The 14,871-nt window shown below is 45.4% G+C and overlaps 1 protein-coding gene across 1 annotated transcript in view; it reads left to right on the plus strand.

Moving 5' to 3' along the window:
• Positions 1-5,575: 5,575 nt before the first annotated feature.
• The window catches only part of MRPS9 (mitochondrial ribosomal protein S9), a 58,057-nt gene continuing 48,761 nt past the window's right edge, over positions 5,576-14,871 (plus strand). The window contains exon 1 of the mRNA XM_040993879.1: positions 5,576-5,720. Coding sequence (XP_040849813.1) covers positions 5,586-5,720 — 135 coding nt within the window. The 5' untranslated portion in view covers positions 5,576-5,585. The remainder of the gene's footprint in view (positions 5,721-14,871) is intronic.

Genomic DNA, 14,871 nt, shown 5'->3' on the forward strand with positions numbered 1-14,871 from the left:
ACCACAGAAGATTAACTCAATGAATAGCCCATTGCTAAATGACAGGACCAAATTACCACCCATTCATATTAATCCTGATTGTAAATGGCTTAAACTTATCAATCAGACATCATAAATTAGTAGACTGGATTTAAAAAAAAAAAACAGAAGCCATATATTTGTTGCCTACAGAAAACAGATCTCACAAACTCACTTGAGCTCAAGTGGCTATCACCTTCTCTATCTGCCTGCCATCAATGTTAAAGACCTGAACTGAGATCCGGGCCTCTGGCTTCAGCCTGTCCAAGCCATAGCTGCTGTAGGAATTTAGGAAGTGAACCAGTGCCCAGGAGTTCTGTGTCACTCTGCCTTTCAAATTTTAAAAACCAGTAATAAATAACTACTGCTCTCCTGCTGTGCCTCCCCATTCCATTGTGCAACCCACAGGAAAGACATCTGGTGGGCAGCTAGTTCTTGAGCTCTGAAAAACAACCTACACAAATACAATACAATCTTGTGTTTTTACCCAGGAGAAGGGAAGCGTGCTAGCAGGGAGTCCGCTGTGGATCTGAGTGTTGAAACAGAAGAAAGTGGAGTGCGTCCTTGAAACAGAATGGTAACAGCGATCAGATTGCTTGGATAAAGGCAAGAGTGAGGGCTGTTAACAAAGACCCGGTGTAACTGGCTCATCTTAGAGCGGTGATTAGGTCTGTGTGCTTCAGGATTTTGTCAACTAGCTCCATCCAAGGACCTTCTTAAGTTATTTGACATCTGTGTACCTTAGCTTTTAGTTTTTTTATATCTAATATGAGGATGCTGATAGTGTCTTACAGGGATGGTATCATGACTAAATGAGATAAAACTTTCATAGTGCCTAGAACAGTGCTCAATTAAAGCCATACAATGTCAAAGCTCTCCAAAGTCTAATCCTTTTTCTGTATAAGCATTATACATATTTGCATACATATATATGACTTCAATGATACATATAAAGTATTTCATATATGTATGCTTAAATGCATATGTAAATGTAGTATATTTCATTCTCTTTGACATTTCTTGAAATTGTATTCTGTGGTCCATTGGGTCCATATCTTTTCTCTGACAGAGACACAAAAGCAGTGTTGCTCTTATCTTTGCTTTCTCAAAAGCTTAAAAATGAAAACTACACATGAGACCAAGTCTCGGTTGTTGAATCCTAATCACAGTCCCCTTCCATAGATTTCCACTGTCAGGCTGCATCATCTGCTTGGTATTTTTTCCATGTGGTCCCCTGCACTTCCTCCATTTGTCCTAAGTCTCCTCCATGCTGTTGGTTGTGGTTTGCTGAAATTTGATTACGAAGTCTTTATTTACTTTCCCCACACCCTCAGTATTTATATTAATTTCCATTGTATTCTTTCCATTTTTTCCATTTTTCCCACTCAGAAAGCCCTGGTATCCCAAGTCTATCCAGTCTAGAACCTTCTTTGTTTGGTACTCCTTTGTTTAGTTTTCTTTACGTCAAGCTTATCACCCATCACAGGGGTTCTGGGTGTTAAATCCAAGTCCATGCTCAGAGCATGAGCGAAAGGAGCATCCTCAATGATGCAAGCATTTTATATCCACTATGATTTCAAATTAAGGAGTCATTCACAATCCCCCTGGTCTATGTGCACTTTTTAAAAAACGACAACGTTGATGCAAAGTCGCTGTAAACATGGCCAAGAAGACACTAGTCTTAGATACAGTGACCCTGAACTTCTGTGTGATTGAAGACATTTCAAGGCACAACAAACTGTGTGATAAATTCGCCTTTGTGCTTCATGCAAATTTGTTGTATTTTTGATAAGCAAGCTTGGAGAAATGACGCTTGAATCATCACGACAGGAATGACTGACAGCTCCATAGCTGTGTTGTTTCTTTTATAGCAAACATGATTGACAGCTTGCAGGTAAAGATCACATGTGGATGCATTTGGGACACACTGAACGCAGTGGAAAAAAACAACAAAGACAATATTTGCTCTATAGGTTGTTGATTAAAATTATATGAACACAGTAAATATATATATATTCTGGCAGGACAGGTTTACTTGTAGGTCAACCCAAGCCCCATTTTAAAACTAGTATAAAGTCTTTCTCTATATGCTAAAAAAAATACCTGTCATAAGCAAATTCTATTTTGAGCACAATTTACATCACTTCTTTTCTTACTCCACAACTGCACAATATGGTTTATTTATCTTAGAGCATTCCAGATAACTAGGGAATTTTCAATTTGTAATTCCCAGTATCAGTCAAGTTATCCTCTTGTGAGGATTAAGTAAAAAAATATCTGGTCACACTAAAAAGAAAAATTTTGCAATTTCATTTCTATATATACACTGTTAGGAATTGAAAATAGGGGCTTGGCGCATTAGCCTAGCAGCTAAAGTCCTTACCTTGAACACGTCGGGATTCCATAAAGGTGCCGGTTCTAATCCTGGCAGCTCCACTTCCCATTCAGCTCCCTGCTTGTGGCCTTGGAAAGCAGTCGAGGACGGCCCAAAGCCTTGGGACCCTGCACCCATGTGGGAGACCCGGAAGAGGCTCCTGGCTTCGGATCAGCACAGCTCCGGCTATTGCGGCTGCTTGGAGAGTGAATCAGTGGATGGAAGATCTTCCTCTCTGTATATCTGAGTTTGGATTAAAAATAAATACATCTTTTAAAAAAAGAATTGAAAAGAGGAACTAGAACAGACATGTGTACGCATATATTCTTACAGCAATGCGCACGACAGATAGCAGATGGAAGAGCCTAACCTTGTCAATGAATGAATGGGCAAACAAGATGTGGTGCAAGCAAGGGAATTCAGTCTTTAAAGGGAAGAAAATTCTGCTAATGCTACAGCATGGATAAAGAACAACAACAACAACAACAAAACCTGCTTGGTAAAACCATATAGGCATAAAGGAGCAACTACTATATGATTCCAGTTCTATGAGGTTATCTGGAATAGAGAAACAAAGAGAATGGAGCAAGCACAGTGCGCTGGTTACACTCTTGGCCTGACACTGGCATCCCAGGGGTTTCCTACAAGCCTGATTCCTGGCTTGGGCTTGCCTTAGCCCCAGCTGCTGCAAACATCTGTGCAGTAAACTAGCGAACTGTTTAATCTCCCTTTCTCGCTCCGGTTTCAACTAAATAAAACTTGAAGCAGCAATCACGACGGTGGTCATGAGAGGCTGGGGGAGAGGAATGAGGAGCTAGTGCTCGGTGGACACAAAGTTTCAGTCTGGAAGATGAGAAAGTTCGGGAGGCTGATGGTGATGATGGCTGCACAGCAGTGAGACTGTACTGAGCGCCCCTGAATGGTACGCTCTTAAAATGAAAAAGCTCATTCGTCTATTCACAAGAGTAGCAAGGTAGGGATCTGTCAAATGAATAAAATGGAAAAGGGCGTTGTCAGTGAGTTAAATGCAGTGGAATCTGATCTACTACTAAATCACAAACTGCAGACATATTAAAACCACAATCTTGAATCCTCTGAAGGACTTTATATACTGGGCTTCACACCCATATACAGCAGATTCTGATTGTCATCTAATAATTTGCATTTCTAATACATCCCCAGGTGCATGCGTTATATACTAAAGTGTGACAAATTACCCCGCTTTCTGGTGGCTTAAAACAGGAGTAATTATCTCACAGTTTGTGTGTTCCAAGAGCCAGAGATCTGTGTTCCAGATCAGGGTCTCTCACGGGGTGGCAGTCAAGAGATGGACAGCAGCGGCAGACACACAAAGTCTCCGTTGGAGGATACACGTCCAGGATGACACATTCACACAGACTTTAACAAGAGATTCCAGTTCCCCACCACATGCGTCTCTCTGTAAAGCTGAGGATGCAACACCCAAGCGATCCCAAGGGTTTGCAGGAGGGACAAGGATATTGTTTGAAGGAACAGATTTCAGAACAAGGTGGGCATTTTCAAGCGAATCCGTTACATGCACTCCTGAGAGTTCTAATGAAGTGCTGGGGTGGTTTAACTCACAGAAACTGCCTTTCATCATTTTCTACAGACTGCAAATCCAAGGGCAAGACTCAGCAAGAGTGATTTCTCCCGAGGACTGGGAGAATCTGTTCCAAGCCTCCGTCCTTACTTGTTGTAGCTCGGAAGACCCTTATAGTCCATGGCCACCTTCCCACTCTATATTGTTTTCTCTGTGTATCTGTTCCTAATTTCCTTTGTAAACAGAGACTAGTGTTACATTAGGATTAGAACTTATTCTAAGGACCTCAGAAGAACATGATCACTACTGTTTTTTTTAATTTATAATCATTTAAAAATTTTAAATTAATTGTTAATATTGATTCCACAGTTGAGAGGGATGCCCACCCATGTGGGTCTCTGATTAGGGTGGGGAGAGCCATGATGTGGGGGAAAGCGGGTGAGATAAATGTTTCAGTGTTTTTTAATCCTGTGAAGAGGGGAAAGTTGAGGTTGCCACTACTTATATCCAACTACAATCAGTGCTTGCTGTTGATGATACTTTAAAAACCCCTTGGTGAGGAAGAGGGTTCTGAAGAAATTACCTGATTAGTTTTGGTAGTTCTAAGATGTTGTCCACTTTGTTGTACCAGGGTTGAAAAAAGTCTTTCCAGGATCTCCTGGCTGACCAGGTCCATCTCAGTGTATCCACAGTGCCAGTCCCTTGCTGCAAAGCTTGGCCAGGAGAGTGGTCCAACCTGTTCTGCTTCCCACCCTCTGACAGGCACTTGAGTCTCCTGCTGGCCTAGATGAGCTAGCTGTCACGTCTGGCCTGCTATCCACATGCTGTCCACTGCACCCACAGCTCCGTGTTCCTGGTATCTGTTCAGCTCTGCTCCAGTCGTTACCACATTTGAGGTAGCCGTTTGAGGAGTGAACCAACCAGTGGAGGGAAATTTCTCCTTTGAGCTCTTAACTCTGCCTTTCAAATAAAAAGATCTTAATAATAAAAGAGAACAAAGTGAATTCCTCATTAAATGCAGCCTATTTAATCATTGTGAAATTATTCCATTTGTATCTTTCCAATGTGATCTTGATAGTTGAAGGCACGTAGTTGTTTGACAACTTTGTGAAATCTCAGAGTTTCTGTATGTTTAAAATTTTACGGATTCTTCAAATAAAGTGCTTGGGAAGCCATTTAAGAGTGATTTACTCTATCATGTAATCTGGGTTTCGAGGAAGTATCCTGGTAGTCACACCTGTACTCGCAGGTCACCGGGGACCCAGTGCGGTCTGGCAGGTGCTGGAGGAGGCTCTTGACCTGGGTCCTGGATGCAAAGTTAGAACTTCGGGACGGCAGGAAAGCGGGAACGGAGCGTGCAGGTCCGAGAACAGTGACAGAGGCGGCTGCGGCCAGCTGAGTACGCCCCACACGCGCCCCTTGGTTGCAGGAAATCCGTCTCCATCCTGGAAGCCGAGGGCGCCGGCCTGGGGCGGGTCGGACACGCCCCGCGGGTCCCACGCACCAATCAGCGACCCGGCGTCCTAACTCCTGGCAAGCTTCTCCTTCCGAGAGCCTCGGGGTACCGGTCGCGCATGCGCAGCCCGCAGGCCCCGCCCCTCATCCCCGCCTCGCGGGTCTCCTTCGGCCAACATGGCTGCTCCCTGTGTGTCCTGCTGCAAGGCGGTTTTGCACCGCGTCCTTCCTGGGGGACGGGTTAGCCTCGCCCCCGGACCAGGCATTTGGAACACTGCGGCCGCTGAGTTCCAGAGAGGCGCTGGATCCCAGGTAAGGCCTGGAAGGTCCTTGCGGGGAGGTGAAGCCGGCGTCTGGCGTGCCTAGGTCGGGACCCTGGCGTGTAGGTGGGTGCTGGCTTGCAGCTGTCACTGCAGCATTTGGCTTCTGGTTTGGGCGCAGGGTCCTGAGAAGAAGCTGGTTGCAGACGAAACCTGGCGGGCTGTGGCTCTGCTGGGCTGCCGAGCGAAGGTCACTCCTGGATGTGGTGTGGGGTCCGCGCCGCGTGCAAGCCACGCCTGGACACCGACTCTTTGGCAAGGCACCGTGCGTCTGGGCCACTTCTGTGCCCTGCGAGTTTGCCCACTTGCCTTCGTTCTAAGGGGAGTGGCGAGCCACGTCGCTGCCTTCACGGTTGGTTTGTTGAGGATGCCAGTTCCCTGACACGAGTTCTCAGGAGCAGCACAGGATCTGAGAAGCCAGGGATTGAGTTTCGTTGGGGGATACAATTGTGTCTAGGGCATCTGTAAGGTCTTCATCAACAGAAGATCTCGAGAGAATTGCCAGCACTCTTGGTTAGCTTGTATGAGGTGTTTGCATCCCTGGGACTGACTTGGATCATCTAGCAGAGTGTCATGGGTGAGGAATAGGGGAGGAATGGAGTCGAAGTTCCCAAGAGGCTGTGAATGAGTTACCCCAAATATGTGGCCAAGCTATAGCTGTGTTATGGGAAAAAGGAGGCTGTTTGAAGGAAGGGCCAGTGATGACCACTGCTTACTATTGCACGGCAGTAAGATACCAAATTTTGAAAAGCATATTGAAAAATTATTGTTATTTCTTAATTGAAGGTATGGAGACAAAACTCCCACCCCTTCTCTTATTGTGTTTGGCTGGGACCAAACCTGTGCCCAGAACAAAGTCTAGGCGACCCACCTTAGCAGGGAAATAACTGTTTGAGCCAGCATCTGCTGCTGGACGTGGAGCTTGTTATGGAGTGCAGCCAGCGATGGTAGACATCTTTGCGAAGTCTCGCTTTATTGCTCCTTCACTTCTCCTTGTATACTCTTACCCGCTCGTCCTAATTTAGCCAGGATATTGGATACAGATAAGTCCACTTAGTCTAGATGTTTTTAGCTGCAAGTGCAGTTCCTGTTCCTGCCCATTCCAGCGAGCACTAATCAACTCCTTAACCCACCTGTGACTCACCTATCACCTGAGAGGGGACGGTATTGCCTTGTGTAACCACGCCCCTCACAAGCCCCTTTAAAAGGCCAATGAGGCGGCGGGGGGTGGGGTGGGGACGGGACTCTCTTTCTGGTCAGGTGTTTCCGTTACTCTGGCACCCCAACTCTTGGCTGACCCAGGACAGGTAATCCCCTGAGCATGGTCCCTGTGTACTGCTTAGATGGGACAATGGATATAGTAGTGTTGTTTCTGGTCTGTGTGCTGTCAGGAGTTCCAGGAGAGGTGAGGCCTAGCAGTGATGCAATGTGGGCAGAGAAGCCAGGGAAAGGTGAATGTCTGCAGCTTTGTAAGTATATCCAGGTTATTCATTGCATGTCTCTTAGGGTAACTTATATTGTTGGGGAAGCTGGGGCATTGATCTTCAGCTTAAAGCATGGACTTGAGGGTAATGACTATTTGTTCCTCTTGGGGTTATGTTTGATTGGATTATGATTGGGATTATGATTGGTTGGATCGCCGTATGGACTTGTGATTTGCTATTTCTAGTGTGCCCTGTTATCACCAAGCTTGGTTAATAAAAGACTCCTTAATAAACCTTAAATAAATAAATAAACCTTAGACATGTCTGGAGTGATCTCGCTCGCACCCCGTACATAACAGGACTCAAGGTAGAGCAAGACTCGGTCACAGGCACTCCCTTTTGGCCAACAGCCTGCCCCTGCGTTACCGTGGTTTTTAGTGCACTTTGTTCAATATTTTAACCTGAATCAACTAATCCTTCCATTCTTTTCTATTAGACATTTTGCGGTTTGGGTTGGCAAATGCTCTGGAAGTTTTTTTTTTTTTTAGATTTATTTTTATTATTATTTTTTTTTATTGGAAAGGCGGATATTCAGAGAGGAGGAGAGGCAGAGAGGAAGATCTTCCGTCTGATGATTCACTCCCCAAGTGAGCGCAACGGCCGAAGCTATGCCAATCCGAAGCCAGGAGCCTCTTCCAGGTCTCCCACGCAGGTGCAGGGTCCCAAAGCTTTGGGCCATCCTCGACTGCTTTCCCAGGCCACAGGCAGGGAGCTGGAAGGGAAGCGGGGCTGCCGGGATAGAACCGGGGCCTATATGGGATCCCGGGTGTGCAAGGCGAGGACCTTAACCACTTGCGCCACCGCGCCGGGCCCAATGCTCTGGAAGTTTTTATTTCTTTACTTGAAAGGTGGATTGGCAGGGAGACACAGAGAGAAAGATCTTGTCTGTCCACTTGTACTCTAGACCCCGAATGACTGGGAGGCAGGAGTGTGCAGCTCCGGCCAGGTCTTCCATGTGGAGGCAGGTGTCCGAGCACTTGGGTCGTCTTGTGCTGCCTTCCTGGCCACATTGCCAGGGGCTGGATTGGGAGCAGAATAGCTGGGAATAGAACTAGTGCTCAGGTCTGGGATGCTGACATTGCAAGGTGATGCTTTAACCTGCTACATCCCAAGGCTGGACCACAAGGCTAGCCTCACGGGTTTTTTTGTGTGTGTATTCTTTTTTTCTTTTAATTTTGCATCTCTTTGAGTGTATTTTTTTATATACACATAGTTATATGTGAAAGGGAGTGCAGCACACAGAACATTCTTACCGTTGGCACTTCTTTCATGTGTAATTATAGGAGGTTAACTTTCTCTCCCTGGAACCTCCGAGTCTAGTATCGAACCTTCAGGGCCTTTCCACGTATCATCATGTGTAACTCCACATGAATATGCATACCTTCAAACGGACAAGCCAGGGGTGTGCAAGGTTTAGATGCCCCTGCATCCTACATCAGGATGTTCTAGTTTATTCCTGACTCCAGCTTCCTGCTGACCTAGAACGTGGGAGACCTCTGTCGTGAATGGCTCAACTGCTTGGGTTCCTGCCAGCATGTGCAAGTTTTGAGTTGAATTTCTGGGCCCCTGGTTCTCAGCGCAGCCCAGGTCTGAGCTCTCCAGGCATTTGGAGAATGAACCAGTGTATAGTGTACGCTCACTCTCATCCTCTCCCTGCTTTTCAAATCAGTTTTTTAAAATGGGACCACATTAGATCACATCTACTTTTTGCTCTTCTAACTTGCCTATATTGTAGAAATGCTTTCAAGTCATTGAATGTGTTACCTGAAGCATTGTTAGCTTGCTCAATATACTGTGGCATGTGTTTGTTCATTTATGTAACAGTTGATAAACATTTGCTTTGTTTAAATTTGTTCCCATAAAGAGTATTGCAATAAGCGGTCTGGTCCTGTTTTTAGCAACTGATGTTTTTATTTCTGTCACAGAGATTTCCACTTGTGCAATTATTGCTATAGAGATGCAGATATTCTGAATTTTAATAGAAATCTTCATATGGCTTTCAGGAAGATTATAGTAATTCACATCTCATCCTTGATGTGTGATTTCCTCCTTTCTGCTCATTTTATTTATTTATTATGATTGCAATAAGATGGATAGTGATTTTTTAAAAATATTTATTTTTATTGGAAACGCAGATTTACAGAGAGAAGGAGAGAGAGATAAAGAGAAAGGTCTTCCATCCACTGGTTCACCGCCTAAATAGCACATGGCTGGAGCTGAGCAGATCTGAAGCCAGGAGCCAGGAGCTTCTTTGGGGTCTCCCAAGGCTTTGGGTCATCCTCCACTGTTTCCTCAGGCCACAAGCAAGGAGCTGGATGGGAAGTAGAACTTCCTGGACACAAACTGGTGCTTATATTGGATGTTGATGTCTGACATGGTGACTTTATTCACTACAATGGCTATTTGGGCCCAAGTGCTTGGGGGCATTCTCCACTGCTTTCCCAGTTGGATTGGAAGGGGAATAACCAGGACCCGATCCTGTGCCCGTAAGGGATGGTAACCTGTGGTGACTTTACCAGCTGTGCCACAGCCCTGCTATTATCACTCCTTTCAAGTTGTTTGTAACCTCAGGATATTTCATAGTTAGTAGATTATGACTCAAAATTGAGGGGGGACAATAGAAGATAGACATAGGGTGTTGATGATTTTGTTTAATGAAACTTAGGCCCCTCCAAGCAAAATATAACTATTGTTGGTAGAGGTAGAAATAAAGAAACATTAATATTTAAGGCATACAAGTTCTTCTGTGCCAGGCAAAAGAAAAACTCTAGGTAACTGGGATCGCCAAGGGTCAGGTGAATGTTTCAGCGAGCATCCAAGTCCTGCTTCATGCGGTAAACTGAGTATTAACTGTGGCCACAGCAGGCATCCGGGGCTTCAGCTGGCCCTGGGCCGTCGTCCCTGGGGCGTGCGAAGGGCCTAGCTGCCTAGGTGGCAACCCAGGTTGAGCTGATGCTACTGCTTCCAGTGTAAACCCAGGAAGCAGGAAGCTCCTGGTTCCCGCTTCAGCCTCGCCCGGCCCTGTCTGGAGGCATTTGAGGAGTGGGCCTGTAGAAGGGAGCTCTTTCTCTTTCAGATAAGTTACAGAAATAAACAGGTTAGTTGTTGAGACCAAGTCGGTACCTAGCGTAACCTAGTACTGTCATGCATGCCTTATAGCAAGGCTATATTGCGTGACTCTCGTGGAATAATTGTACGAATCTGTGGCATAGCCTGTTAACACTCCCAGGCTCTATATGTGACTTACATTTACATTTGTTACTTCATTTAAAAAAAATTTACCCTGGGCCCGGCGCGGTGGCGCAAGTGGTTAAGGTCCTCGCCTTGCACGCCCCGGATCCCATATAGGAGCCGGTTCTAATCCCAGCAGCCCTGCTTCCCTTCCAGCTCTCTTCCTGTGGCCCGGGAAAGCAGTCGAGGATAGCCCAAAGCTTTGGGACTCTGCACCCGCATGGGAGACCTGGAAGAGGCTCCTGGCTTCGGATCGGCATAGTATCAGCTGTTGCGCTCACTTGGGGAGTGAATCATCGGACGGAAGATCTTCCTCTCTGTCTCTCCTCCTCTCTGAATATCCGCCTTTCCGATAAAAAAAAAATAAATCTTTCAAAAAAAATTTACCTTTTTTTTTTAAAGACTTATTTATTTATTGGAAAGTCGGATATGCAGAGAGGAGGAGTAAGTGCAACTGCCGATGCTATGCCAATCCGAAGCCAGGAGCTAGGAACTTCTTCCGGGTATCCCACATGGGTGCAGAGTCCCAAATCTTTGGGCCGTCCTCAGCTGCTTTCCCAGGCCACAACCAGGGAGCTGGATGGAAAGTGGAGCTGCCGGGATTAGAACCGGCGCCCATATGGGATCCCAGTGCGTTCAAAGCGAGGACTTAAGCCACTAGTCCACGCCGCCGGGCCCACCATTTAAACGCTTATGTTAAAAACTGAAACACACATAAACACACACACCTCCCCCAGCATAGGTCCGTAGGACGTCAGGATCATTAGTTTCCCTGTGTCCTGCCTCCACATCTTATCCCACTGGAAGGTCTTCAAGGGCAGTGTCACTCTTCTGCTGGACTATCTACTGCAGGACCTGCTTAAGGCCGTCTTACAGTTTATTTTTGTATCTTTTGGTAAAAGATCGTATACTTTAGGGCCCGACGCAGTAGCCTAATAATTAAAGTCCTTGTCTTGAATGCACTGGGATCCCACATGGGTGCCGGTTCTAATCCTGGCAGCTCCACTTCCCATCCAGCTCTACTTCCCATCCAGCTCCCTGCTTGTGGCCTGGGGAAGCAGTCGAGGACGGCCCAAAGCTTTGGGACCCTGCACTCACATGGGAGACCTAGAGGAAGTTCCTGGCTCCTGGCTTCGGACTAGCATAGGATCGGCCATTGGGGTCACTTGGGGAGTGAATCAGTGGACGGAAGAGCTTCGTCTCTGTCTCTCCTCCTCTCTGCACATCTGACTTTGCAATAAAAATAAATAAATCTTTAAAAATTAGTATACTTTAAATAATGAAAATGTAGTAAGCCAGTAACAGTTATTTGTCATCAGTATCAAGGTTTTTTTTTTTTTTAAGATTTATCTATTTTTATTGTTAAGGCAAATGTACAGAGAAAAGGAGAGACAGAAAAATCTTCCATCCTCTGATTTACTCTCCAAGTAATCACAACAGCTGGAGCCTGGCCAATCCAGAGCGAGGAACCAGGAGCTTCTTACGGGTCTCCCACACGGGTGCAGGGTCCCACGGCTTCGAGCCGTCCTCTGCTGCTTTTTCAGGCCACAGGCAGGAAGCTGGATGGGAACTGGAGCAGGCAATATATGCACTGGCACCCATGTGGGATCTTGGGATGCGCAAGGTGAGAATTTAGCCACTGAACCATTGTGCTGGGCCCATCAGTATCGAGTATTTTGTATTATACGTATTTTATGTGCTTCACATTTATTATGATTGGCAGCCTGTTTTTATGTCAACATCACACAAATATGTGAGTAATGCATTCAAATTTTAGTGTTAGGATGGCTTTGCCTCCAAGTGATAAGAATTTCCATCTTTATGATAATCTTAGGAGACCACTGTTATATATATTTAGCATTAATGAAGATGTCATGTGGTACACAACTATAGTTGCTCGGATTTCTTAAGTAGGTTTGTAAAATAGTTTATTTTTCAGAATTTTCTTTTAAGCAATTTCAAGCACACAGGAAAATAGAATGTAGTAAGTCCATGTGTCTGCCAACCAGCTTCAACGATTCGTAACATGTTGCCAATCTTGTCTCCTCTCTCCTGTTTCCACCACCCATTCAGTGTGGTACCAGGCATTCTGTTGTTTCACTTATAGATGCAAAATATGCATCTCTTTCAGGTTAGTAAGCAATAGTTTCTGTATCTTAATCTCTTTTTTTTTCTTAACTCCACTCAGTTTTTTAATGTTCATTACAAAAGTAAGGAAACCGTAGGCTCGTGTGAGTCACTGACGAGGAGAGAGGGTAAGGGGAGGAAAGTGGGTGAGAGAAAGATTTTGCCTTTGCCCCTGTATCCTCGTTGGCATTGGGGGTGGGGAGCAAGGGTGTCGGGTCACAGCAATTCTAGGGGTTGGAGGGGCTATCCTGCGGCCACCCAGGAATGTCAGTAGTGGAAAGAATGTCCTAGGAGTGTTACTTGAATGGTAGGTAAGTGATATTGTCATAAAGGGGGAAATTGCAGCTGAGTTCTAAGTTCTTTTGGCTCTCCATATCTCTCTATCTGCCTCGGTGTCCACAGACTTAGGTGCTTGCTGTGACACTTGACATGATGTTTTTCAGCTTGCTTTTCTTCCCGTTCTTTGAAGAGAGAACTTGAGATCTTCTGTTAGATTACTGGAACCAGCTGCTTATCTCTCATGGGCACCTGGATAGGTTTTTCAATCTTGCGTGGGAATCAACAATGGAGGTGGCCCAGTCTTGCAACATAATGCTCCTAGGTCAGACTGCACAACTATGGAATGTTCCCCGAGATGAGCCTGTTGGTCTAAAGCATGCATGAGACTCAAGGCGCTCATTCCTGGCTACTCAACCTTCCCCAGGCCCATCTCTTGCAGTGGCCTGGCCCAGCTTGCCTCCAGCCCAGCCTTGCCTCCCCTCAGACCTAGTTCTCATACTAGCCAGTGGGTTCTGTGACCTGATCCTTCCCACCCTTGCACCCAAGCTCTTAAAAGCAGATGCATCAACCTAGTTGGTATCCTTCCAGTCTCATCCCTAGTACTGGCTGTTGTGTGAGCCATTGGGTACAGCGGGCTGGCCCAGCCCCTGCACGCACTGGCAGGTGCAGCAACCTGGACTGGCCTGCCCTCAGTCCTGGCTACCAAGTGCACCAGTGGATACAGTGGCCTGGGAGTCCTATAAGAACCCCCTAACCAGACCAGTCCCCAGACTGGGCTCATATTTGCATCAGTGGATGTAGTGGCCAAGACTGGACTGGCCTGGCCTGTTCTCAGGCCTAGTTCACACTGGCATGTGCTGCAGCCGGCCCTGGCTTAAACTTTTATGCCACATCACAAGCCCCAAATATTTTAATTTCTTAAAATAATCTGTTACCTATTCCATGTTCAAATTTCCCTGATTGTCCTAACACTCACTTAATAAAATTTTCCTCTAATCAAGATCAATAAAATTCATAGATTTCTTTGGTAAATATGTTGAGTCTGTTAGTTTGTAACAGTTTGTGGAATGAATATAAATGGTGAGTTTTGCCTATCTGCTTAATGAGTTTCCTTGTTTATTTACCCTAGCACCTGTTTCCCCATCATAACTGCAGTCCAGTTTCTTCCGGGTAAATCATTTCCTATTGCATGTAGATCAGAAGAATTAAACCAGGCATCGGAGCAGGGGGGACATTGTTAGAGCCCCCTGAACCCCGTCTCCACCCACACACCTTAGGATCCTAAGCAGGGAAACAGGGCAGTTAGAATTCCTTTTTATCAACGACTACATTCAGCTTGCTGCAAAATCTTTGGAATTTTCTGTGTTTTAGCTTCTACAGATGCCTTGGACCTTACTTGCTTTCAAATGTAGTTTTTTGGATGCGTGATTACCTTGTAAGAAATGGCTTTTTTTTTTTTTTTACTTAAATAAATAAGAGACTCTAATTGATAACAAGCATCTAAAACCCATTGGCAAAGGTTAGTGTAATTGCTCTTCCGAGCTCCTTGAGTTGTTTCTGTCTGTATTTTCTCTCACTTCAGGTGTTACTGTTTTTTAAATTCTTTGTGCTGTGCAATTTTTGTCTTTTCTATTCACATTAGCATGCCATCTGTCTTAGTTCCATTTCTGTTTAGTTTTAATACCGCTGTCATGCCATTGAAGTGGTCTGTGACACTGGCATTTGGCCAAATTTGGGACATCACTGCCCTGTCAGACCTGCTGCTTTGGGGCCTGCTTGATCGATATTCTAGCTGTCTGACTCATTGACTCATTGATTACCTTTTTTTAAAAATCCCTGACCTCTCAAGTTGTATCTGCACTATTCTATAAACAAAATCTGAGAACTGGCTTATAGCCTTTCGGCTGGAAATAGAACTCTTGGAGTTTTTGGAGATTGTTTGTAACACTGACAAAGCAGATTTCTCTCCAGCAAGTCTTTGTTTTTATCTGAAAAACAGAGGTTTTAAAGCTTCTCTCACCT

The sequence above is a fragment of the Ochotona curzoniae genome, unplaced genomic scaffold (genome assembly GCF_017591425.1).
Source record: "Ochotona curzoniae isolate NIBS_2020 unplaced genomic scaffold, NIBS_Ocur_1.0 contig_883, whole genome shotgun sequence".
Classification (NCBI taxonomy): domain Eukaryota; kingdom Metazoa; phylum Chordata; class Mammalia; order Lagomorpha; family Ochotonidae; genus Ochotona; species Ochotona curzoniae.